A 25,292-nucleotide genomic window follows, 5' to 3' on the forward strand; every position below is an offset into this window, starting at 1 on the left:
AAATTGTTGAAACCATCAAAACCATATTTTTTTCAATATTTTTTTCCACAAGAGGGCGGCGCCACGCTGTTAGTAGTTGTGATATCAAAACAGAAAGCATGCGGTAATCCATTAATGAGAGGAGAGGACAATCGTTTGATTTTTCGGATATCGATTAATAAATATACGTCATTGATCTTGATTTTGAAATGTATTTATCACCAATAACCTTACAATGCTCAAATTTTTCGTTTTTTTAGCTTGATCATCAGCATCAATATAGGTACCAGATTTTAGCATCCCTTCACTTGCTGCTTGCTGTTGACACAATCACTTAAATTTCCTTTTTACGATTTTCGTTCTGTTGATTTACTTATCTTTTTCATTGTTTCTTAGACCACCTTATCAACTAAATATTTTTTTTCATTTCTTTAGGACTGATAGCTTATCAATACTTTATTTTTTTAAATATTTGCAATAACTATTTATTTAAATTTGAGTGTTCGTCATTTGAAATCAAAATTCGCTCATTTATGATTCATTTCTATTGTTATTTTTTTTTCTGTCAAAGGTACATTCATATAAAAAGTCTTAGTTATGTCTTTGTTTCTTGATCGCTTGTTTTCACGTTTCATTCTTTTTAAATTTCCTTCGATGCTCACGATGTCATTTTTCAGATCAATATCGAAATGAGAATGAGCATTTTTTTTGTTTCTTCTTATTTTCTTAATATTTAGAGATTTGCTACTGCTTCCGTTTGCTTTCAGTTAAGTTTACTGTTTTGCGTTATATTTAGTTTAATCCTAGATTTTCCACAGTACCACAAAGACTTAGAAACTAATTTTCATTTGCTGTAGATGAACGATTTTCATATAAATATTTACAAAAAAAAGTGATCACACTTTTTGACTTCGGTCTTGTTTGCTTCGCTGCATACGTTTAAAATGTACAGGATTTTATATTTTTCCACACCGCTTCTGGTGTGAAATCTTACAGGTGGTAATTGTGATTTGGGACATATATGCATTGACGGTTTATGAAAATGTGTGTGGCTGTTCATTTCTTAAAATTATATTCTGATTCGTAGATGAGCAAAATTAGACTCGAAGTTCACCTGAAATATTGCATAATTGCTTTTTTTTATGGTAAATCATTTACCTTTTAGCTAAAATTCGGCTTTTTGTGTATTGGATATTTTTTAACAAATCATAACTTCCAATCGCAATGATGTCTGAGGCAAAATTCTAGTAAAAAAATATTTCTTTTCAAGAAAAATACATACTGTAAAAAACACCAGTAATTTTGGGTAAAATATCAAAAGAAGTGGTTGAATCGTCAATAACAAAAAACTACCATCTTTAATATTTTATTTTGATGTTATATTTAAATTCTTACTTCGGTGGACACTCAAAAATTTACAAAAAATCTTAGATCAACAAATTTGAGTCTACATCTCGTACATTTTGTTTATACAGTTATTTTTTGTGAAAATTTTCACAGCAAACTATTTTATAAACTTGAAAAATGAGCTAAAGTAAAAAAAAAAAAAATTAATATAAAGTTAAAAATTTTACCAAAAGTTGATGTGCTATGATATATTTTAGTTTTTGAATAATAAACTTGAAAATTTCACAGAAATTAGGATTAAGCATAAGCTTTTAACAAAGAACAATACAAAAAAATATTAAAGTGAGTAAATTTTTGATTTTGTTGTTTAAACAATTTTATTCATTTTTACCCAAAATCACTTGTACTTTTGTACCATGTATATATCCCTGAAAGGAAATTTTAGGTGACGTTTTCGAGTTTGTTGAACCATGTCGAATAGGTCATTTTGCAAATTTTGGCATGATTCAAGTTGGCCGAATTTTAGCAAAAATGTAAATGATTGACCATAACAAACAATTGTGCAAATTTTCACGCCAATTTAAGAGGTTCACATCTGATAGATTCGCCTTATGGTGTGGAACTGCTCTAGAGTCACATGCAAGGTGATCATTTCGATAAAAAAAAAAAATCCTAAATGGTCACTTTGCATATGACTCTACGAATCTGAATTAAAACAAATAATGATGAGAAATTTCCTTACACGAGAATCACATTTTGATAGGTGGAACAATTTTTAGGATATCTGACGAGATCAAAGCAGAAAACAAGCAGTGACACGAGTATTCTTTTTGCTGATTCAAATTTATTTTCTGTTTTTGAAGTTCCAACGAATCGGTATTTTTATGTGAGTTCTTAATGTTCTAAGGTTCTGAAAAATGAAACTATTTACAGACATTTTCATGAAACATTGCATAGGTTTGTGATAAAAAGATATCATTTAGCTCTAAATGACGAGTATTTACAAAACACGAAAAATCAGTGAGCAGTCATTTTAAAACAAAGCTTCTCCAAAGTCTGATCGTTTCCATCGCTATCAAAGTACTGCAATGCTTCAAATGATATAAGATCAATAAATTTTAGTCAATTAATTCGCTGCAGATACATTAAATTATTATTCCACTCTCAACAGCCCAAACATATCTGGTGAAGTTTTCAAATCGATGTTATTCTAAAATTGTTATCATAATTTTGTTTTGATGTTCTGTTCAACAACAGGCATATCGGAGAAAATTTGCTTCCAAAGCGTAGCTTTCAAAAGGCGGCTGACGTAGAAAATAATTCGGTTGGGTATGCAAAAAAAAAAGCAAAAGATTATGAGTGCAAGCGCTTGAGCGCTAAAAGACAGAACTGTTCTTCCCATCGCGATGTATCAAGGGGTTTAAAGAAAGACAGCACTGTGAGTGTCGAGAGACAAAACTTGTTTTCAGCATTTTCCAATATGACGTGGCAGAAGCGACAGTGGTTGTTGTTCACAGTTTTGAGTGTGGGTTGGGATTATTGGATGGTATTACTGCTATCCATCGAATAGAGCGGCTCGAAGGTATTCCACTCACTAGTGTTACGCCATGAGATCTAACGATTCGCCTATGGATCATGGGCCAAACAAGCTTCTTCCTGCGTTTGTCAAACGATGTACCAATGTACTTGCTGTACCTGTTAGTTGTTTACTTAACCTTTCGGAGGGAGTCTCTCCTGATGCATGGAAATTTACTGTGGTAACAATGTTTATGTATGAAGAGTGTAGCACAAGTGTTTGTTTACGAAAACGAACGAAGAGTTCAATTCGTATGGCAAGTTTGTGCTATAAGAAATGCTCATCGCGTTTATTCGAGAAATTCACATCAAAGATTGATTGCATGCATAGGAAATCCGGTTGCATAGGAAATCCGGTAATATGAAATAGGGCGAAATTCGTTCGCAATTTGTTTTGGCATTTCTTTTGGTAAAATAGTGAACTTTCATGATCTCTAACGATTTGGAGGCGAACCAGCCTCAGGCTGAAAGCCTCCCTCATAAAGATAAATTAATTAATTAATGATCTTTAACGGAAAATAATTCACCAGCACTGCCACAAGTCGCTACCCGAGCAAAACCTGAGATCAAATTGAAAATTAAATTTGATGTTGTGATGTTGCTGATTACTCAGGTTGCTGTCGTTTTGGTCGTTTTAACGGCTAAAATATCAAAATTGAGAGCAAAAAAAAAAAACTTCCTGTGACATCACATTAAACATTAATTCTGCTATCAGTGGGAGCAAACTGAAAAATCAATTTGATTTACATTTTTCCTGTTGATAACAAAACAAGTATTCAATTTGATGTTCTGTTAAAGAAATGAAAACAAAACCGCAACAACATATTTTTGAAGAACACATTTACAGCAAACGAAAACAAAACTTGTTATCAAATTAATCAATCGTGTACGTTTAAAATTTATCTAATTTATCAATCGCGTAAATCAAATTATGATTTCAGTTAGATGTTGATAAATATACAAATTTTTATTTCGATTTTCTGTCATTTTGATGCTAGTCTTTGCTCGGGTAATCTTTCTACACGGAATAATCCATCATGGGTAGCGCAAATACATAAATCTGGCAGCACTCATGGCGTTGAAAATAGTCGTCCTATTTCGGTAATAAAATACAAACAGCCGCTCAACATATCTGTTCGGTAATTTTTACAAGAATCTGGCACTTGACTGAGGGGGGTGACACATCTAAATCTCAAGTCTAGATGCTCAACAAATCTCACACTAGCGAATCAAGCTTCGACAAATCTTTTTTCATTTCTCGCATCTACTTGCATCAAGCATCATCTTTTTGCAGGAAATCTTCAGAATCGTCATCAATCTTCTTTCTATCTACTCAGCGTGCGCGCAGCTAGCCACAGCAAAACACAATCTTTTCTGCATCGTAGATAGAGTCGTCCCCCTCGCACTTGACTACCGTTTGTTTTGGTAAAAGGCTATATTTACAGTACGTTCGTCACACTTTTTGCAGTATTTCCAAAGTGCAGCAATTTATAGAATTCAGCATTTTTCAGTGAGGAAAGTAGGTAAAATAAAACATTTCACAAAACTATTGGTAAAAATTTGATTTTACAGAACGAGTTCAGCAAAAACAGTACCAAACACAATTTAAGAAATTTGCTGTGCACTTCGCATAATTTTTCAAGTTTTGACGACCAACCCGCCATCAACATCTCAGCGTATTACTCGCGTCAACTCTGTCTGGATCGCTTTTGTGGGACTTTTTCATTACTTTTAAACATAAAATGCTTGCCTTAAATCAAAGACATCAAATCAAGAAGACTACCGACTCTGACAGAATTCAAGCGACAGATACAGTAGCACTGCGCTCGAGCGAAGGTGGAAGTACTGCATAGACAAATGAGCAAATACAGAAACCTTTTCTTCTGAGGTTGAAATCTTTGCTATCAAATTCGTTCGAAGCATTTACCTTTGCGCGGCATATGACGCGATTGTGTCGGTCTCATAGCGGTCTTATGAGAAAATGGAAGAGTTGCCAGTCTTCTTGATATGTTGTCTTCGCTTAAATTCAATTGAATTTTCAGTCAACCCATCTTAAAATAGATGGTTTGGTGCTTTTGATCTCCCTATCAAAATTCAAAATTTCCGAACGATAGAGCCCCACGCTGTGTTTTCACTGAAGGTGAACTTGAGAGCACTCAAGAGTGCACCTTCAGTTTAAACACAGAGTGTGTCTTTATGGTGCTAAAATTTAGGAATTTTTATACGGAGACCGTAGAGCCGAAGGAATTGTGAAGCTTGAGTGTAAACAAAATGAAAAGTTTAAAGAATAATAGGAAAACAAAAATGTTTTAACAAATGGAACAGCTAATCAAATCACAGATTCAAATCAATAAGCGAACGAAACGGTCAAACTTTGTTAATGGATTCCTTTTTTTTTGTTTTTATTTGTTACATACCATCAGTCCTTTTTCTTATTTCGTTTTGCATTAATTTAAAAAGAAACATACTCACATTTACACATATACAGACTTACTTACTTGATATTCAGTGATTCTACTGAACAGCGTCTTTCAAATAATTTACTATATCGACCTTATTAGCAATATGGAAATTAATCTCGAGAAAGAAAACATCATACACGGTAATATTCACATGTCTTTTTGGCAAATTTTCTTGCATTCTGCACACAAGTTGGAGGCATGTCGAAAGATCATTTAAAATCAAAACTTTATCATAATTTCGAAAAGTAAGACAAAAATCTCAAATCATAAAATTCTACCTTACCAATGTGACTGGACAACGATGGACTGAGCATTTTATTTTATCGCTAAACTACTTGCGAATACATGGTTGGTGTGTTGAAATGTTTCATAAACTGTTATGTTAGTTTTTCGGTGTGGATGATTTTGGGACTGGTGCAAATTATTTCAAATTTTCACTGACTTCTGGAATGCTCATCGAGACTGACTCACGATAGAGGCTCCGTATTAATGTACATTTGTGTTTTACGTCGATCTGATCTAGTGTTGAATGTAGAAAAACGAAAACGATTGCTGCTAGTCCATTCACCTATCTTATACATACAACAGCTAGATTCGTGTTTTTCCCATGCTGGGATTGTAGTCTTTCTTTCCTCTTTTTAATTAGTTTTGATTCGTTGAATAACGGTTTGTTTTGAAGTTATAAGCTGTAGATTCAGAGATAGATCGAATTTCGAAAGCTACAGAATTAAGCTTTCATTAAAGTTACGCATGCCTGCTGATTCGTATCAATAACATAAATTAAAATTATGTAAAAGTACAGGAAAATATTGGGTGACAATGTACAAATAGAACACGGGTTGTTTGAGGAGAAATCTCTATGTGAGGGGTGGGCTATCCTGCTCTCCGATGCATTATACCTAGATGCTTAAACTTTAGAGGTTTCGTTGTAGTCTACAGCTTAATACTAGAAGCCAACAAATGGTGGCAACAATTAAGTACAAACTGCTGAATTGCTGACAATTGCGATGTAGTGAGGTCGAGCCACTTCGAGATGTCGAGCTGGCTACCTGCATTTCCTCGGAATGAACATCGGACGATATTCGTTGCGTGTAGAACTGAAAGATATCGCTGACCTGTTTAGAATCATAAAAGGGACAATATTCAATAAACTGTCAGTAATTGGTGAATGTTTAGTGCATTTACCTCGTTCCATCCGTAGCGGTTCTTCGCTTGTACGATTGCCTCGTACACAGAACTAGGCTGCAGTCCGCGAAGTGTGAAAGCCATTACGTGTGTTAGGGGCTCCGTAATAGGACGCGCTGATGGTGTGAGGATTACATCGTGCCATCGGCCTGGTTGTTGGAATGTTTCATTCATCTAGGAATCGAAAAGAGTTTGATGTATGATATTAGGCTTGGTTAATCATTTCCAATCGATTCTTAGCGGTTTTATATTAAATTTCAGGATTTTTTAGGAATCGACTCATCCTAAGAGACAGAACATGCTCAAATTGATCTACTGAAATAATCAGTTTTCGTATGTAAACAATGTATCCCTTTCATCTTTTCACATTTTTCTAGATGATTCTCCCAAGAACCTAACATCGCATTGAGTTTCCAAACTACATCTTACACCTAAAAGATGCAGTGTTGAAATTGCATAGATTGTGTAGGAAAGGAGGGTTGACATTTGCCCAGGGCCAATACAATTTATTGTTAAATATATGTTTGATTAATTATTCAACGAAATGAGCTAACGTTTAATAATTGTAAACATTGTATATGTGTTCGAAATATTTAATTTATTTTTAAACAAAAAAAAACAAGACACAGAAATAGACAAAGCACACATGTCTCGTTTTAATCACTCAGCTTCAATCAGATTACTTTTCTTCACTGTGAATGAATACTTTGCAGTCAAATTGCACACCTACACATCTGTTGAGGCCTTACCGTAAACCTAAATCTAAATTATATATATTTAAGTCAAAGATTACCAAACCTACCCTAAAGCTACGGCTTGTTTTCTATACCTAAAGATCCATGTGTGATAACAGATAACAGAGAGAGGAATAACGAATACCATTGTAAAAACACAAGTATTACACTTGATCACGATCGATGTGTGCTAGTCTTGCACTCTAGTGAAAGAGCGAAGACAGCAAAAATAAGTGCAGTTAGTGTAGCCATTCTACTGGCCCTTTTGGCAGCCGTTTCGATGGCGAAGAAAAACCTTCGGTCCAGCAATTACAGCCAACTGGCTTGTACACTTTGGTCCTTCGAGCCGGATCGAAGGAGATCCCGGTCAGATGGTCTAGTGCGCGAGTGGTGCCTAATTTCCCGATCTGTGAGACCAAGTGATGGCCGGCAAGGGGCCGTATAGAAATTTGCACCATTGCATTGGTGTGGCTACTGAATAGCCGTTAACCATTGCTGCTGGCATTGTACGATCCACCGAGGAAGAATAGTGTGTGATCACCGGCAAGCAAAGCATTGTTGCTGTGCCTTGCTTTGATAGGAGAAGTGTGCTGCAATTAGCCTAATCAAATTTGCCCGTAATGCGGCACAAATTGAGGCGTGATTTTTTTTGGCCTTGTTGACGGCAAGGCAGATACGAACGACACGTTAAAGTGACCATAACTGTGTTTGCACCGATCCGCGAATTCACGACACAATCCGTGTATTTCGGCGGAAAGGATTTTCGTCCGTGTCGTGAAGGATTAAACCGTTACCGTCCCCGTTGGGAAGGAGCAATTCGCACTCATCCGTGTCGGGAAGGATTATTTCGATATCGTCCGTGACGGAAAGGAGCATTTCGAAACCATTTCTCGCGGTCGTTTCGTTCTAGATCGGTGTAAAATGCCGGACAAGAAGATCGAAAAAAGGCTGACTGATTTGGAAATCGTGAAGAAAGCCCTGTACGTACATCGCGATGGCGTTGAAAGGTTTGTGAAGGACTTTTAAGAAGATCGTGATTCATGCCAGATACCCGTGTGGATTGAATCTCTGGACAGAGTGTACCACGAATTCCTGGAAGCGCAAGGTGAAGTCGAACGGTTGGATGACGAAGAACAGTTGAACGATCACCTGACGGAACGAGCCAATTTCGAAGCACGTTACTGTTCGGCGAAAGGCTTCTTGCTGTCCAAGCGAACAAGTGGCCCTCAACGCGTCGATCCATCATGCTCCAGCCAATCCAGGTACTTTCCACCTTAGACTTCCGCAGATTGATCTCCTAAAATTCAATGGGGATTTCTCGAAGTGGTTGTCGTTTGGAGAAAGCTACACGTCGATGGTGCATTCGAATGCGGATATTCTCACCGTGGCAAAACTCCAATACCTCATCCAGTCACTCGTAGGCGAGGCACGCAAGCCGTTCGAGAGCGTGGACATCGAGGCCGATAACTACGCTGCCGTGTGGGATGCCTTGCTAAAAAGGTATGAAAAGCAGCTTTTCCGTAGTATCTACGACTTCCCATAGTTGAAGAGGGAATCCGCCAACGAGTTACACGAGCTCGTGGACGAGTTAAAGCGGCACGTGAAGGCTCTGGCCAAGTTGGATGTACCTGTCGAGTATTGGGACACCCCCCTCGTAAACATCCTGTCCTACAAGCTCGATCTAGCTACTCTTCGTGCGTGAGAAGAAAAGACCAGCCAGCAAGACGACGTCAAGTACAACGACCTTATTGAATTCCTATACCAGCGTGTACGAATCCTGAAATCTGTAGCATCCGATCTGCTGCAACGCTCCCAGCCGGTTCAAGCAAAGGTGGCTGGCAACTTTCCTCCTCCAAAGAAGTACATTCAACCCAAGGTTGCTGCCAACGCTGCTGCATCTGACAGCAGGCCAAACTTGCCTTCTTGTTTCGCTTGTTCAGAACGACACTTCCTCTTCCAGTGTCAAGCTTTCGCCAAATTGCCCGTCAGCTAGCGGAGAGAGCTGGTATCCCAACGAAAGCTGTGTTGGAATTGCTTCCGAACTGGTCATCAAGCCAGAAACTGCTCCTCGAAGTTCTTCTGCCGAACCTATCGAGAGCGGCACCATACGTTGCTGCATGATTCATCCCAGTCTGGTAAGACTTCGTCCACCCCCGCCGTGATGTCAAATTCCCATGAAACGGCGCAAATTCCACCCATGTTGGCTACCCCAGGACCGTCTACCTCATCCCAACAAATAAGCATGTCAGTTCAGTCTCACGCCAGCACGGTTCTCCTTGAAACAGCCGTTCTCCAAATCGTCGACAATCACGGACATGTTTTCCAAGCCCAAGCTCTACTGAATTCCGCTTCGATGTCGCATTTCATGTCTAAGGAACTTGCGAATCTGCTCTCCAGCTCCCAATCCAATACACTTAGAAAAATTCATGTACATTTAGGTGCTCTGAGACTGACATATACGAGCGTCAATTTTGACATAAAATTGAGTCATAATAGACGCGAAATTCAGCTCAATCAAACATACTTTCGAACTTTTCAGTCTTGGAGCACTTAATTTTACATGACATGTTTGTTTACGTCTCATTCTTTATGTCAAAGATGGATTCCGTCACGTGTAAAATTAGGTATTTCTAAGTGTGAAGGTTGATGTGTCCGTAGCTGGAATCGAACAATCCCACCGGAAGATCAAGCGTGCAGTAGCCACCACAATCCAGTCAAGAGTCGGATCGTTCTCTACGAAACTCCAATTCCTCGTGATAGAGCATCCCACTACTGATCTACGAACCATGTACGTGCAGATTACTTCATGGAACCTTCCGAACGTGTAGTTAGCTGATCCTGAGTTCCACATTCCCAACAAGATCGACTTAGTCATCGGTGGTGAAGCGTATTAGGACCTACACACCGGTAAAAGGCTCGATCGAGGTCCAGGCCTACCCCACCTCATCGAGACATACTTTTGTTGGGCTATTCGTTGAACGATCTACTTCTTGTCGGACCAGTCGTTCAAGACGATTTACTGTCGCTCGTCATGCGGTTTTGCTTCTACCCCATTGCCTCAACGGTGACGTCGAGAAGATGTACCGTCAGATGCTTCTCCACAAGGTAGATTGACCGTACCACAGGACCAAATGGCGCAAGGATGCATCCGAATCGATAGCTACCTACGAGTTGCAGAACGTGACCTACGGCATTGCTTCTGCCCCGTATCTTGCCACCAAAACTCTCCAAAAATTGGCGAGTGATGCAGGTCACTTATTCCCACAATCACACTTGATCACCCGATCGATGAGAGGTCAGTGGTCAACCCGATCAAAACAATCAGACCAAACTCAACTCACAGCGTGAATACACGGTCGATTTTGCACGACAAAACGAAACACAAATTTCCTTGGTCCAAGGTCCGAAAGTGGGTTTTTAGTGCTTGTCTGCGACTTTAGTGCAAAGTGGGAAAGCAGAAGATTATTTAATTCCCCAACGGTGCGCGATCGATGTGTGCTAGTCTTGCACTCTAGTGAAAGAGCGAAGATAGCAAAAATAAGTGCAGTCAGTGTAGCCATTCTACTGGCCCTTTTGGCAGCCGTTTCGACGGCGAAGAAAAACCTTTGCTCCAGCAATTACAGCCATTTGGCTTGTACAATATCAAATTTCGGCAATGCGTTAAAATTTAAATTTAAATTATATGCCACTTGATTACACTTCATGCACGACTTTGTTTTGAGTTTGAGACGCTTATGATTTCATCAGATGCATTTGATACTATAAACTGGTGGAAATTAATATAAGGACACTTTAAAAGGATGGCTCCTCTCAATTTTAAGAAGAAGAAGAATTCTATATCATGTGTGTGTAGAAGTCACATTAGCGTGCCACAATAAAAGCCTAAGAAAAAGGCATGATATAGCATGTCAAAACTTATTGTGTCACCAAAATAATCAAAGAGTTAGTTCAATTTATCATTAAGATTTTTGCAAAGTTTTACGGAGGACAATCACTAGATGTCTCAAAATACATGAAAATCATTGGTTGTTCATCGACCATCACATAGGAGATACATCGAATTAGATTAGATTTCTTTATTAACAGACCATCCGCAAAAGATTTTTTGTGGAAATTTTGATTACTCAGAAAATGGGTTTTCCTGGTTTTCGTTGCATTTTTCCTTCAGCGTGTAAAACTTCGTAGATGATATTGTTCTGATTATATTTTTTATGGATCGCTGTTTATGCTCGTTTTTTGCTGAGGCCAGTAATTCAACTTTTGCATTTCATACTGTACTGGAAATACTTCAGCATGTAAGGATGCACAACAAAAATGAGCTGTGTGTGTTCACATCGACTGATACTGAGTGGTTGCGGTACAAGCACATATCGTCGATAATAGACGATTACTGTGTATTAGAGAACGCTTTTGAACGGATTTAAAACTCAAATTTCATTAGCCAAATACTTCCATAGACCATTTAGGTCCACCGTTGTATAAATGGCAATGCACCCGTGTACTGAATGAGAATTGTGTGTTCGAATCCCACCGGTGCCCTTAGATTTTTCGCAAATTTTCTCACACAGGTCTCTTACCGATGATATGTGCTTACCTCTCAGTATGTTCAATCTTTCTTACAAACTATCATAACATCTTTCGCCATTCACTCGAGCATCATCTTCAAGGGAAATAATGTCAATTGTCAGTAACAATGTAGTTAGTGTGCAGTTTTTGATAACATTTAAATTTATATTGGAGTTAAATTAATGAAGCATAATAAATCCATGTGAACTCACATCTACGTAACTGCCTAGATAACAATAATCTGAAAGAGATTGCACGAAATTAAAATTCTTGTTACGCGGTGAATCTTTGTCGAAAAAATGAATGAATTTTCGATGAAGTGAGAGTCAATTCTTCCAGTACCAATGTCAAATGACAAAACTCTTTCTACGATACTTGGTTCATGAGTTGTGAATTTTCAAAGTATGTGATATCCGGAAAAATCTAAAAACTTTAACTAAAATTTCCAGGGAAATTAATCAACTTAATTTTGTTTGAATTTTTAATTTCGTTCATATTACTATAAACTCTACATTTAAATAGAGTTCAATGGGTTCAGAACGAAAAATATGCAAGACATTTCTGTTGCTACTTGGTAATGCTTTATGAAGTCCCAAGCAAATTATCAATTAGAATCGAGTTGGTCTTTAGCGAGCCATTGAAATACATGTTATCGCGGTTTTATCATACGGACTTGATGATTTATTCCTTGAAATATTCGAATATTTGCATCCTTGGGAAAATGAACCCTAATGAGTTAAGGTAGATGTACCAGTTATGGTTATACGTTCTTATTAAAAACAAAATAAGGAACAAGGCATATCTCACGTAACATTTGAAAAGGGTCTATAATCAAAATGTTAACAAATATGTTTTTGATACCATTCTATAGCACCGCTTGATCAAAATCAAAATAATTAACTCGAATTTCAAAACGGCCGATCAAAGACATTTATCGAATCATTTATTGGCCCGTACGCAAAAACGGCCAACCATGAAATGCCTATAAAAAACTTAGATTTTCTCATAGAAGTAGGCAGATTATTTACAATCCATTTTCTGGTTGGCTTACATTTTGGTTGTAGGCCCTTTTGAAATGTTACACGAGATAGGAATCAAAGTGATTCAAAAGGCGAGAAAAAGGCAGGGATTATTTACAATCCATTTTCTGGTTTGTTTTATAATAAAAACATACTGTCTGCTTTCCGGCTTGCTTGGAGCTGCAACCTGAGTGTGACTCCGATGATGAGGAAACATTATTCTGTATCCCGATGTTTGATTCGGATTTTAGTATTCAAGACAGTTAAAATGAACAACAGTGAAATATAAGTCTTCTGCTGTTGTTCATCACTTCAAAACAAACGAGATTAAATATCCAGCTGAAGATTTCAAAAAGCCTTAAACGAACCTTAAACTCGAATTGTTGTCAAGAAATAAATAAGGCCTTTTGCAAAAATCCACTCGCAATGAGAGAAAGATTCGCTCAGAGAGCAAGAGAGTTTCTCAGAGTAACTCTAGATTGCTCTAAATTTTTTACTGCCGACACCACCCCCCCCAACCCCCCCCCCCCCCCACCCCACCCCACGGTCAAGCCTTAGTACATAAAATGCAGATGAACTTTTCAACAGGTCCTGCCGCGATGTACTCTATAGAGGTGAGATATTCTAGTAAATTACATTTGTATGGTGACGTAATTCCTTTCTTTTTCGTTAACATACGTAAATATGAACGAAGACGACATTTTTAATAAAATAATTCATGTATTATTTTTAGAATAAAAGACCTTTTCCCGAACAGAATGAAGTGATTTTATGTATTTGCAACGTATTTTCACTGTACAATTAGCGTTATTCCACTTCACACTATTAATCGATAGCAATGACGTCATTATTCGACATTCAAACTTGAGCATATTACCTTGTTTATGAATACCGTGCTACCTGCAATTATCAATTCTCTTCATCGACTTTCTCTTCGATAACCACGGCAATGCAAACACATTTGTCATACTAATTTCGCTATACATAGTTTGTTAAAGAGGTTATAACCCAATGAGGTACAAAGAGAGGAGAAACAGATCGTGAAATATCATTGTATTATTAAACCAAAAAATCAACGTAATCGCAATTTGTGACGTTTCCAATTGCTTGTATCGTACAAGGGTTTCATCCCCACACAACTTTACCGATTGCTTCACCTCGGTAATCCAGCTCATTGGTCATAACCCACTGTCAATCATACAAGGTTTGGCTCAAGGTCTGGATTGGTATTAGTGAAATGTGAAAATGTTTAGTGGTGTTCGTTTTTCATCGCTATGTTTATCTTTTTACCCAAAACAGCTGGTAACGTCACGTCTTTTGTACGCCGTATGGAATGTTGTGCTGACGTGTCATCGTCATTCGTTTGCTCAGCTATGTTTACAACATTTTTGCTTCTAACACCAGTAAGCTGGCTGTTGTTCCAGACCTTGCATGATTGACATCGGTTATAACCAGCCCAGTGGCAGGCGCGTAGGCAACATGTTATACCGTGACAGCGGGCCCAGCACAGCAAAATAAACAGCTAGCTGGCATCCCTATCTTGTTTGCCTTGCCTTGAAAAGAGCTAACATCGCTGCGGACCCGCGAATTGCGGGCCCCACTGATAGCTCATAATTTGTAAACAAATAGAAGATTCAAGCCAGAATTTCAAAAAAGGCGTTACTGATATTATGGATATTCTTAATATTTTTGCTTACATTTTGTGAAAAATAAACTTAGGACTCATAAAATATTATTTTCTGATTTTCTTCCACGAAGTCAACCATTTATATGACATAAAAGGGAAAATAATTTCATTTGATAAAAATAAGACAATTCAGTCACGCCATTTTTGCAGTTCACACTGGAATTGTGACGTTTCAGATGTTGGTTTCAATAACATGGCGGCATGCCAGCCAGCTGAAAATAAACGATTTGAGCCCGGGACATACTGTCTACTGTCAAATGTTGCTGTTGATATAGGCCTTGTTACTGGCCTGGTTATAACCTAGTGCCAAAAACGTCAAACACAGCTGGGAATGTTTTTGCAGCTGAGCTGTTACCGAAAGAGAGCTTGATGAAGAGAATCGATTGACGCAGATAGGACCTATTGAAAAGATCATAGCAATTTTCATTGTTTAAATCCATGACATGCTCAACTCACCATAAGTTTCCGATACAGTAGTCGAACTTCCACGAGTGGAGGGTAGCTCTCCACTTTCCATGTCAGATTGTAGCTGTCGATAGATCGGCTCCACGGAGGCGACAAAAAATCGGCCGGTCCCGGTCGACCGGATACCTCCATGTATTTTTTGGACCGTCCAAGGGTGTTATCCGCCACGCAGCTTGAAAATAAGTAAATAATTTATTTGAATGTTTTTTTTTTTCTAGGCATAGAAGGTCGTAAAACGGTCAACGAAAATGGTATGCAGCATACACTTTGCGTGTGCGTGTGTTAAAAATTCAAAACCGAGAAGGAATTCGATCTGCTATTTGACTAGCCGCTGCAAAAAGCTAAACTATAGTTATCCTGGCAATCAATGAAGTCTGAAGTCATCGAGAGTGCTGCATTCTCATAAATCACTCGTCGATGAACGAGATCGGTACATTCCGTGGCCGATACGAAATTTAGTTATAGCAAATGGTGTGTAGGTGAATGTGATTAAAAAACGAACTGCACAAAAAAAAAACTATGCCGATAAAATATAGATTGAATGCGGCCTCTGGCCAGGCTCGCGCACTAACCTATAGTTGCCAAAGTCTTCCTGCTGCACATGGCGGATGGAGAGCGTATGTCGATTTCCTCTCGATGACATGGTCCGCCTGTCGGTCGGCTGAATCGGAAATGAGTTCTGGTACCATGAAACCTGGGAATAGCAGAACAAAGAATAGAGAGAAAAGATTAAATGAAATGATGATCAACGTGCGGTAGCTAAACGAAAACTAAAAAGACCTACAAATAGAAACCGGTATTCTTTACCATCGAGATACAACATTGGAATTTCACAAACTAGGTAAGGTACACTGTCTTTGGTTAAAATTTTTCATGTTTTTTTATAAAACTGTGGGTATTCTCATAAAATTAAAACAAAAAATCTACAAATACCAGCTTCCGTTACTGTTGCAGAGCAAATATTTACACATACATACATAAATTTCAAACACGATTGAACTCCAATATTGGCTGCCAATCGAATGAAAGTTCTACGCTTGTTGAAAAATGAGGCAAACCCAAGTGTGCTTGGTCGTCGTACACTGCAGCTGAGAACCTTTTTTCACTTGCGGAAAACAACGTTGCTGCATGCTATCCCTATTCCTCCCTTCATCCAATCAATATGGAAAGGGTTTGGAGCTTGCCAATTCTAGTCGATGAACAAGACTATATGCTCCAGTACATATTTTACCGAACAATAGCGGCCACCAACAGCGTCACCTAAAGTTGTGAGCAGGAAGGGATAATAACAATAAAATTTAACTACTTTGCCGAAGTCAATTCATCCAGTTTAATTGATTGTAAAGGAAATATACCACCATGTATAAGAGAATGTGCGGGTTAGCATAACATGTCTGTTGTGAATGGTACCGCTTTGTTGTGCGTTCTGAAAGGTTTACTTATTATTGGCAAATAGCGAAATATGGTCCGTTGAATAAAATTGGTAATTGCAGCGAAGAGAGCAAGATCTCAAAGAACATAACTGAACAGTGTAAAGAGATATGTATCAAGGATTGTTCCCTTTTTTAAAACTGATACCGAAAAAAGTCTGCAACTTTTGCTTTTTATGTTGTTTCCAAACAAAATTGTCGAAATAAGCAACTCTGTTTTACGGTGTGGGTCACGCGATAGTCTGTTTATTCGATGTCAACTTTTGTTGCGGTGTTTGTGCATTGTCGGCAGCTCTTTCGCTTTCGTCGTTGCCGTTGGAAGCAAACGACTGGTGATGTCCGTTGGAATAAAGTTGATGACCATATTCAGTTTCGCAAATTGAAGCGCGTAACCCACTATGGGTGAAATTACCGAATCATTTCGTGTGTAGTAGTGTGGATGATTTCTCACTTTCTATTTTTTTGTAAATTTTGCAGAAAGAATTACTTTTTATTTTCTAGCTTTAAATATAAATTGACACATTTAAATTGACATTAACAATTATAAATTATTATACTTGAACACATAAAAATTACCGTCTCAAAAATACTGTAAAAATGCTGTTGGCCTATTCAAGTGAATAAGCGGCGTCGGTGGTGTAGTGGTAAGCGTGATTGCCTCTCACCCCAACAGGCCTGGGTTCAATCCCAGTCGGCGATGCCAGGATGTTCTGAGGCATAACATCTCTGATCACGCCTTCCTTCAGAAGAGAAGTAAAGCCGTTGGTCCCTGGCTCATGAGTTGATGGGTCGATAGGTAGGGTCCAGGTGTGGGAGCTGCCTCCCTGGCGTCGGTAGCACGGACAACAAGATCGACGGAAAACAAATCAAAGGAAAAAAATCAAGTGAATAAAATCATGTAGCCAAAAAGAAAATCTCACTCGGCTATTTAAATCGTTAGCGTTCGGTTTTACGCATTCAATCGGATTCTCCCTCGTTAGTGAAATTGTTAAGCTGCCTTTTAGTTTATCCTTCATTCTTCTACCTACTTCTTGCAGTTCCGAGTCTACCTACAGAGTCACTTGGTTGGAAGAATTTACGGTCGTTCGGCAATCTGTTTGGAGGTGAATGGAAACATGGAAATTATGTCAAAAGCAAAATTTTCGTATGACTCACTTACAAGCTCGTTGAGATCATTTTGACATCAACTCCGTTCATATAAGATGAAAAGAATTCAATGAATTTCGCTTTGAAGCAACTCCAATTATTAATACTGTCTTTGAGACCATAATACCACAGCTTCGCTGTCTCTTGTGAACGCATTACAGCAAAGTGCCAAAGTAATCTATTGGTGCCATTATTTGCTTAACCAAATTTTCCAATTTTCCGTATCCATCGTTTAGCTTCGACTGTATTGGTACGAGCTTCGGAATCAGTATCATCGCATACTCTGGATGCAGGAAAACGGCTTCATTACTAACAACCACCTCGGTGAACCAGCCTCTGGCTAAACACCTTGTAAATAAAAGATAAAAAATAAACGACCACCTCTGAAGATTTTCTGTCGATACCGGATATCGGATACCTCGGATAGTTCCACTTCTCTCTCATTGCAATTCGTTCCAACAACTTCTTCGCGAGGTACACTTTTCACTTTTTTAAAAACTCCGTTGCTCCGACTAATGATAGTTTTCCATATCGGGCATCAACCGTTCGTCTAAACTATGAATAACTTTTTTTTGGCATCCCACTTCTGAAATTGAAGTAATATTCTTGGAAATATAGTCACTCCAGTATTATGGGCCAGCTAGTCACTATTATGGGTCAGTGGGTTCTGCGTTTTAATCAAATGGAAGTGGACTATAATTGTGGGTGACCCATAATACTGGGGTGACTTTAGCTTGTTAATCGTCTGTTTCATTTCACGTCTCGAAGGCTAATGATTCACAATTTCTTCGTTCATCCTACTGTATCATCTATGCTTGTAAACGATTCTCTCTTGTTTATTAACCAACCCAATGTTTTCACTTGAAATATAGTGAAAATAAAGAATACTGTAGAACGATTCATCTTAAAAATTAAATTTGAAAAACTTGATTTTTTCTCTGATTTTTCGAAATATTTGTATTGCATGCTGTCTATTACAAAACCAACATTACGCATAACTGCGTACGTACTTAAGGTGATTCCTTGAAGCGTCAAACAATGGCCATCATGATGGCTGATATGACCTATCACTTCATGTTTTCTAGCGCACAAATCTCGGGAACTGTTGCGATATCGATGAAATTGGAATTCCTAATGTGCTACACTGCAGCAAACATGAAGTTCCAGTTTCATAGTTGTATGATTTGTGAGAGCTCTTGAAATTTCTAGGTGATAATGAGATTGATCAAACATATGGTGTCTCCAACAATTATCCTTAAACATTGCCTACGAAAATCATTTTTACATTCGTAAGCATTACGAAGCTATTCGTTCACTAACTAGGATAGGAAACCATTCGTTATTGTTGTTGTTGTATGGCAACACAGATCATATCAGTTGTTTTTATGTTTGAAAACCATGGAGTGATTTTGTTCAGTGCATTTTCTTTTATTGACAATTTCTTTTATATTCTCGATATTATCAAAATGTGTTCGCGTGCTTTATTTTGATCAAAACGTTTCTGATAATATAATCCGTATTTTCATGATAAACTGCGTGTTTTCTTATGAACGATCCGAAACCTGTCTCTGCCCAACAGGTTATGGGCCCAGCGGAGCAGGCGGATAAAGTGCGTGGAACTGTTTTTTGAGCTGTACTCTCATCGAATTGTCGTTTCAACTGTTTTTTTTTTTTTTTGTGTCGCGATGGCTACCGGTGAGAAAATGCTGTCTTTCCCCAAGCTGAATGGGTCGAATTACGACAACTGGAGCTTCCGGATGAAGCTGCTCCTCTTGAAGGAAGGTAATTGGGCTATTGTCAGTGAGGTGAGGCCTGCGGGAACGAGTGCGGTGGCAACAGCGGAATGGACTAATAAGAACGACCAAGCAATGGCCACTATTGGTTTGGCAGTGGAAGATGGACAATTGATCCACATCAGGAAGGCCAAATTAGCGTCGGAGGCATGGAAAAACCTAAAAAAATTTCATGTCAAGCGTACACTAACCACAAAGGTGTCACTAATGCGCAAAATCTGCCGTCTCCGGCTCGAAAGAGGCGGTGATATGGAAGTGCATATCGGTCGTCTTACGGAACTTTTCGAGAAGCTGAATGATTTGCAGGAGGCCAAAGTACTCGATGATCACTGGCTCGTTGCGATATTGTTCAGCAGCTTACCTGAGGAGTACGAAACACTCGTAACTGCGTTGGAAGCACGCCCAGATGAAGATCTGACCTTGAATCTCGCCAAAGGGAAGCTGATAGATGAATGGCAGAAGCGGAAAAATCGCTCTGAAGATGATGATGATCTAGAGGCGGCGTTGCGTGCCGGTCCGAGTAATAATACTGGAAAGTGTTTTTTCTGTAAAAAGTCCGGGCACAAGAAGGTCGAGTGTGATAAGTTCAAGGACTGGAAGAAGAACAGGGAAACGAAGCAAAACGAAGAAAAAGTTCACAGTGCGGTGAACGTTCTGAATGAAGATTGTCAATGGGCATTTCTTTCTGCGGGTTCTGAGTCAGCGGAAAGACTGTGGATTTTAGATTCTGTTGCTACGTGCCACATAGTGGATCACCGTGATTTTTTCGATACAATTGACGAAACTGTTCGGGAAGTAGTTTACGTAGCTAACGGTGCCAGAGTGATGGTAAAAGGTCGTGGACACGGTAAGATGAAAGTGTTAGATAACAAGAACAGAAGTCGTGTTATCACAGTGGAAGAAGCTTTGTTCGTTCCGGAGATGAATACTAATCTTCTGTCTGTGAAAATGCTCGTGCGTAAAGGCTATGTGGTGACATTTGATAGCAAAGGAGCTGGAATCGCTCGTGATGAAGTTGTCGGTGCATACGCGGATCTGAAACGCAATTTATTTGTTTTGCTAGTATATGGTGAATCTGCAGCGTTGGTACAGAACAACAGTGGTTGCATTCATGGTTGGCATCGTCGATTGGGTCACAGAAACTGCAACGCAGTTGGGAAGATGTGTAAGTTGGCAGACGGTTTCGAACTCGTAGAGTGCGAGTGTGATGATGTTTGTGAAGTGTGTATAAAAGGCAAAATGCACAGAAGTTCCTTCCCGAAAGAATCAGAGTGCAAGTCGTCGGCAGTGATGAATCTGGTGCACACAGATATTTGCGGACCGATGCGAACGGCGACGTTGGGCGGTCGGAAGTATTTTCTTACTTTCATTGACGACCACAGCAAATATACGGTGGTGTATATAGTGCGAAAGAAATCGGATACGTTGGAGAAGCTTAAAGAGTTCGTCGAATTAGCAAAGACTCAGTTCGGATGTAAACCGAAAGTTCTTCGGTCTGATCGAGGTGGCGAATACATCGGCAAACAGGTACGAGAATATCTTAAGTCTAACGGTATCATTAGTCAGCTTACTGCGCCATACTCACCTCAGCAGAATGGGGTAGCCGAACGAAAAATTCGGTATCTCGTTGAAATGGCACGATGTATGCTGATTGATGCAGGGCTGGATGATCGTTTTTGGAGAGAGGCGGTGGTCACGGCGAATCATATGCAAAATCGCTTACCACCTCGCTCGATCGAAGGTACTCCCTATGAACGATGGTTCGGGCAAAAACCCAATCTGAATTATATTAAACCATTCGGTATCGATGTTTACTGTCATGTACCCAAACAAAAACGAGGCAAGCTGGACGAGAAGGCTGTGAAGTTGAAGTTCATGGGGTACAGTGAAGGGACCAAAGGGTACCGTTTGGTGGACGCTAATACCGGGAAATTGACGATAAGCAGGGATGTTAGATTTCTAAATACGTTCGATCCTATTACGGAGAATCGAGAAGATGAAGTTGTTGTCCCGTTGAGTGTTTCACCTGTCGCTGTATCTGAAGGTACTGCACTGCTGGATGATGACCCTGATGACATGTGGGTCGATACCGATTGTTTTTTGAACGATGACGTTAATGACGATGAACCTAATGGCGATGAATTATTTCAGGAACCGTTAGACGATCCTTTAGAGCTGGCAGTTCGTCGTTCAGAGCGAAAAACCAAGGGTATTCTGCCGCAGAGATATGCCTGTGTAGCGGGACTGCTAGAGATGGAGCCCCGGAATTACGCAGAATCGCAAGCTAGTCATCACAAGAACGAATGGCGGCATGCTATGGTAGAGGAGTTGGAGTCTATTCAAGCAAATGACACCTGGGAAATTGTTGACCTGCCACCAGGAAAACGAGCACTTGGAAGCAAATGGGCGTACAAGTTGAAGCGGGATGCGGAAGGAAAAGTCAAGCGTTTAAAGGCACGACTTGTTGCTCAAGGCTTCAACCAGCGGTACGGGACTGAGTACGACGAAGTTTTTGCACCAGTTGTACGTTTGACCACATTTCGTGCTCTTTTATCGGTTGCGGCGAAGAGAGGTATGATAGTGCAACAGTATGATGTAAAATCAGCGTTTCTCTATGGAAACCTTGAGGAGGAGATTTTTATCCGGCAACCTCCCGGATTTGCTGTGGATGGTGCGCAAAATAAGGTGTGCCGTCTGAAGAAGAGCTTATACGGATTGAAGCAAGCGGCGCGATCTTGGAACAATCGGCTCCATGAAGTTTTGGTTCAGGAAGTGTTTCAGAGATGTGATTCGGATCCATGCCTATATCGCAAGCAAATTGGAGATAAGCTCTGCTTCGTTCTTGTCTACGTTGACGATCTGATCATTTCAAGCGACGACAGAACTATCATCGATTCTTTGGAGCAGGCACTGAAGAAGAATTTCGCCATCAGCAGTTTGGGAGATGTACGACAGTATCTTGGTGTTGATGTTATACAGGATGCAAGAGGAGATTACTTTATAAGTCAGCAGCGTTATATCGCCGATGTCGTAGAAACAGCTGGTCTGGAAAACGCTAAAGTGTCGGCGATTCCTTTGGATTCAGGATATGAAAAGCAAGAGACGGATGTAACCTTCCTACCGGACAACCATGAATATCAACGGTTGGTTGGAAAGTTACTGTTTATAGCAGTGAATTCACGACCAGATATAGCTGCGTCTGTATCTATCCTTAGTCGGAGAACAAGCAAGCCCTCTCAGCGAGACTGGAATGAGCTTAAACGGGTCATACGCTATCTTAAAGGTACTGCAAATCTGCGGCTTCGTCTGAGTAACATGGATGACGAATCGGGATTGGTCGGATTTGCAGACGCCGACTGGGCGGAGTGTCGTGATGGTCGAAAATCGAATAGTGGCTTCGTGTTTCAGTACAGTGGTGGAACAATTTCTTGGGCGTGTCGCAAACAGTCTTGCGTTTCGCTTTCGACAGCTGAAGCAGAGTTTGTAGCTCTTTCAGAAGCTTCGCAGGAGGCACTATGGCTTAAGCGATTACTGGTTGACTTCGGAGAGAACGTGACAACCATTCGGATGAACGACGATAACCAAAGCTGCCTGCGGATGCTGGAATGTGACAAGTTCAGCAATCGCACTAAGCATATAGATACCAAATATTATTTCATCAAGGATTTGAAACAAGCTGGAGTGATGGAGTATCAATACTGTCCGAGTGAGATAATGCGAGCTGATCTTTTAACGAAACCGCTCTCAAGAATCCGGCTTGGCGCGTTGAGAAAGCTGTGTGGCCTTGATGTCATGAACTGAAGCAATGATATGCGTTGAGGAGGAGTGTTGTTGTATGGCAACACAGATCATATCAGTTGTTTTTTATGTTTGAAAACCATGGATTGATTTTGTTCAGTGCATTTTCTTTTATTGACAATTTCTTTTATATTCTCGATATTATCAAAATGTGTTCGCGTGCTTTATTTTGATCAAAACGTTTCTGATAATATAATCCGTATTTTCATGATAAACTGCGTGTTTTCTTATGAACGATCCGAAACCTGTCTCTGCCCAACAATTGTACGAATTGAATTCGTTTTTGGTATTATTGCTTATATACAGCGATAACTAAAAAGGAATTTGTTATATACGATTAAGATTGGTAATTGGTGACCAATGTGTGGAGCAGCCGTTTCTGAATGAGAATAAAAAAAACTCGCCCTAAATGCTCTTCAACCACGGAATGTGCAGCATTACAAAGATCAAGCAGACATGTTTCTAGCTGGGGATCCCATTACACGAACTGGCCATTACTTGGCGCTAACTACAGTTCGCTACCTGTGGACGACCACTATGATGGGTGCGTTGTAATGCAGTTCACGGTCGAGGGTTGGTAAGTAAGTTTTGAGAATCCTGTTAGAACTAGTCTTTTCATTATATCGCATCCACAGTGCTGCATGCTGATCGTGAGTGCTACCGACTACTTACATCATTCTCTTACATTGATTTTCAGTATTGATACTTGATCTAGACTCTAGAACGAGCGACTGACCGGGAAATTTCACCTGGATCAATGTCTTCGGCGCCATGCTACTACAGGATATGGAAAACATGCTTTCGTGTTAAAGATGCACAATCAAAAATTTATAATTTGCCGGCGGTTTTGGTTTTTATGAGATTTTCGTATCGCTTCGTATTCTTTTTCGTTCAATGCAATCATGATGTTTTGTGACCTACGAAATTAATTTGAACTTATGTTACGAAAAATAGCGTAGCGAACCTGCATTTTTCGAAGCAAATTGATTTTGAGGATTTCGGGATTTCTTATAAAATACGAATCCATTCCGTTACAGAAAACAACGGATGAATTCGTGAAACTAACGTGCGATTTCGTTGCATAAAACAAATGTTATTTTCAGTGTAACGGACTTATGAACTAAAATGTCATTACTTGTATGCTTAGCTTATTACTGTGATCTTTTGTTGAGTGTAGCTCGATCGAAAAAAATCATCTTATTTTTTTGTAATTTATATCGCACACGAAGCAAAAAGTTGTGTAAATGTAGGCAAACAATCAAATCAATCGGAAATATTGTATACCAACTTGTCAACGTGTTCGTTATTAAATATTAAATTAATAAATTAATTAGTAACGAATATTAAGGTACCATTTTCATAAAAAATAAGTGGACACGTAATAAATTGTAAGCCATGTAAGCCAGCAGCTTGGCTACTAATTTGTTAATAATGAATGGGATGAAATATTGACCTTCGATTGACAGGGTCAACGAATTACCCAAGCCATGTAGAACAATGATGTAAATATCAAAAAAAAAAAATGTAAATAATTTTCCAAATATAAATACAAGTGACGCGAAGGTGGTGATAATTTATTTTTACACGTTCCACTTCAACAGATATAATTCGGAGCACCCTGAATATGGGATAAACCGCAATATAAATCAAGGCCATTATTGTAGCTCGATGGAACGTGCTGTGATCCTTGGGATATGGTGCGAGCAAATCCTTTCCCACTACGGTGAATTGCGTGCCGGCTGTGGAATGTACGGTATCGATTTCGTATGCGAATTATGTTACTGTGTTACTTGTTTGCCATGGCACTGCTACGAGTGGTCGGTATGGATCGGATCGTTCACTAACTGGTGCTTTTATGGACCACTGCTGTTTTACTGGAGCTTGAGCAGGAATGTGAAACGGGATATGGTCATCGAGAGCACAGCAAACCAACAATATTTGACCGGAAGCAATCGGCATAATTATTTGCTATCCGTTGCAGATCAGGTTCGATGATGCGAATAATTCTATTGCCCTGTATGGAGGATGCCTGGAAGAAGCGAAATCGGAATCCCATCATAAAGGCTTTATGTACACAGCGTGCTTTAAGGGCATTTAGGGATTCAA

At 39.3% G+C, this 25,292-nt stretch overlaps 2 protein-coding genes across 2 annotated transcripts in view; one reads left to right on the top strand and one right to left on the bottom strand.

The window, feature by feature from the left end:
- The window catches only part of LOC135704918 (mucin-2-like), a 418,648-nt gene that overhangs the window by 368,429 nt on the left and 24,927 nt on the right, over positions 1-25,292 (top strand). The gene's annotated exons all lie outside the window — the stretch shown is intronic.
- klg (klingon) overlaps positions 1,773-25,292 on the bottom strand; it is a 468,581-nt gene continuing 445,061 nt past the window's right edge. The window contains exons 7-10 of the mRNA XM_065226477.1: positions 15,592-15,713; positions 15,011-15,191; positions 6,549-6,722; positions 1,773-6,478 (exon numbers count right to left, since the gene is read on the bottom strand). Of these exons, the coding sequence (XP_065082549.1) occupies positions 6,278-6,478; positions 6,549-6,722; positions 15,011-15,191; positions 15,592-15,713 (678 nt within the window). The 3' untranslated portion in view covers positions 1,773-6,277. The remainder of the gene's footprint in view (positions 6,479-6,548; positions 6,723-15,010; positions 15,192-15,591; positions 15,714-25,292) is intronic.

The sequence above is a fragment of the Ochlerotatus camptorhynchus genome, unplaced genomic scaffold (genome assembly GCF_037179485.1).
Source record: "Ochlerotatus camptorhynchus isolate MF236.1 unplaced genomic scaffold, CSIRO-AGI_Acam_v1.1 ptg000251l, whole genome shotgun sequence".
Classification (NCBI taxonomy): domain Eukaryota; kingdom Metazoa; phylum Arthropoda; class Insecta; order Diptera; family Culicidae; genus Ochlerotatus; species Ochlerotatus camptorhynchus.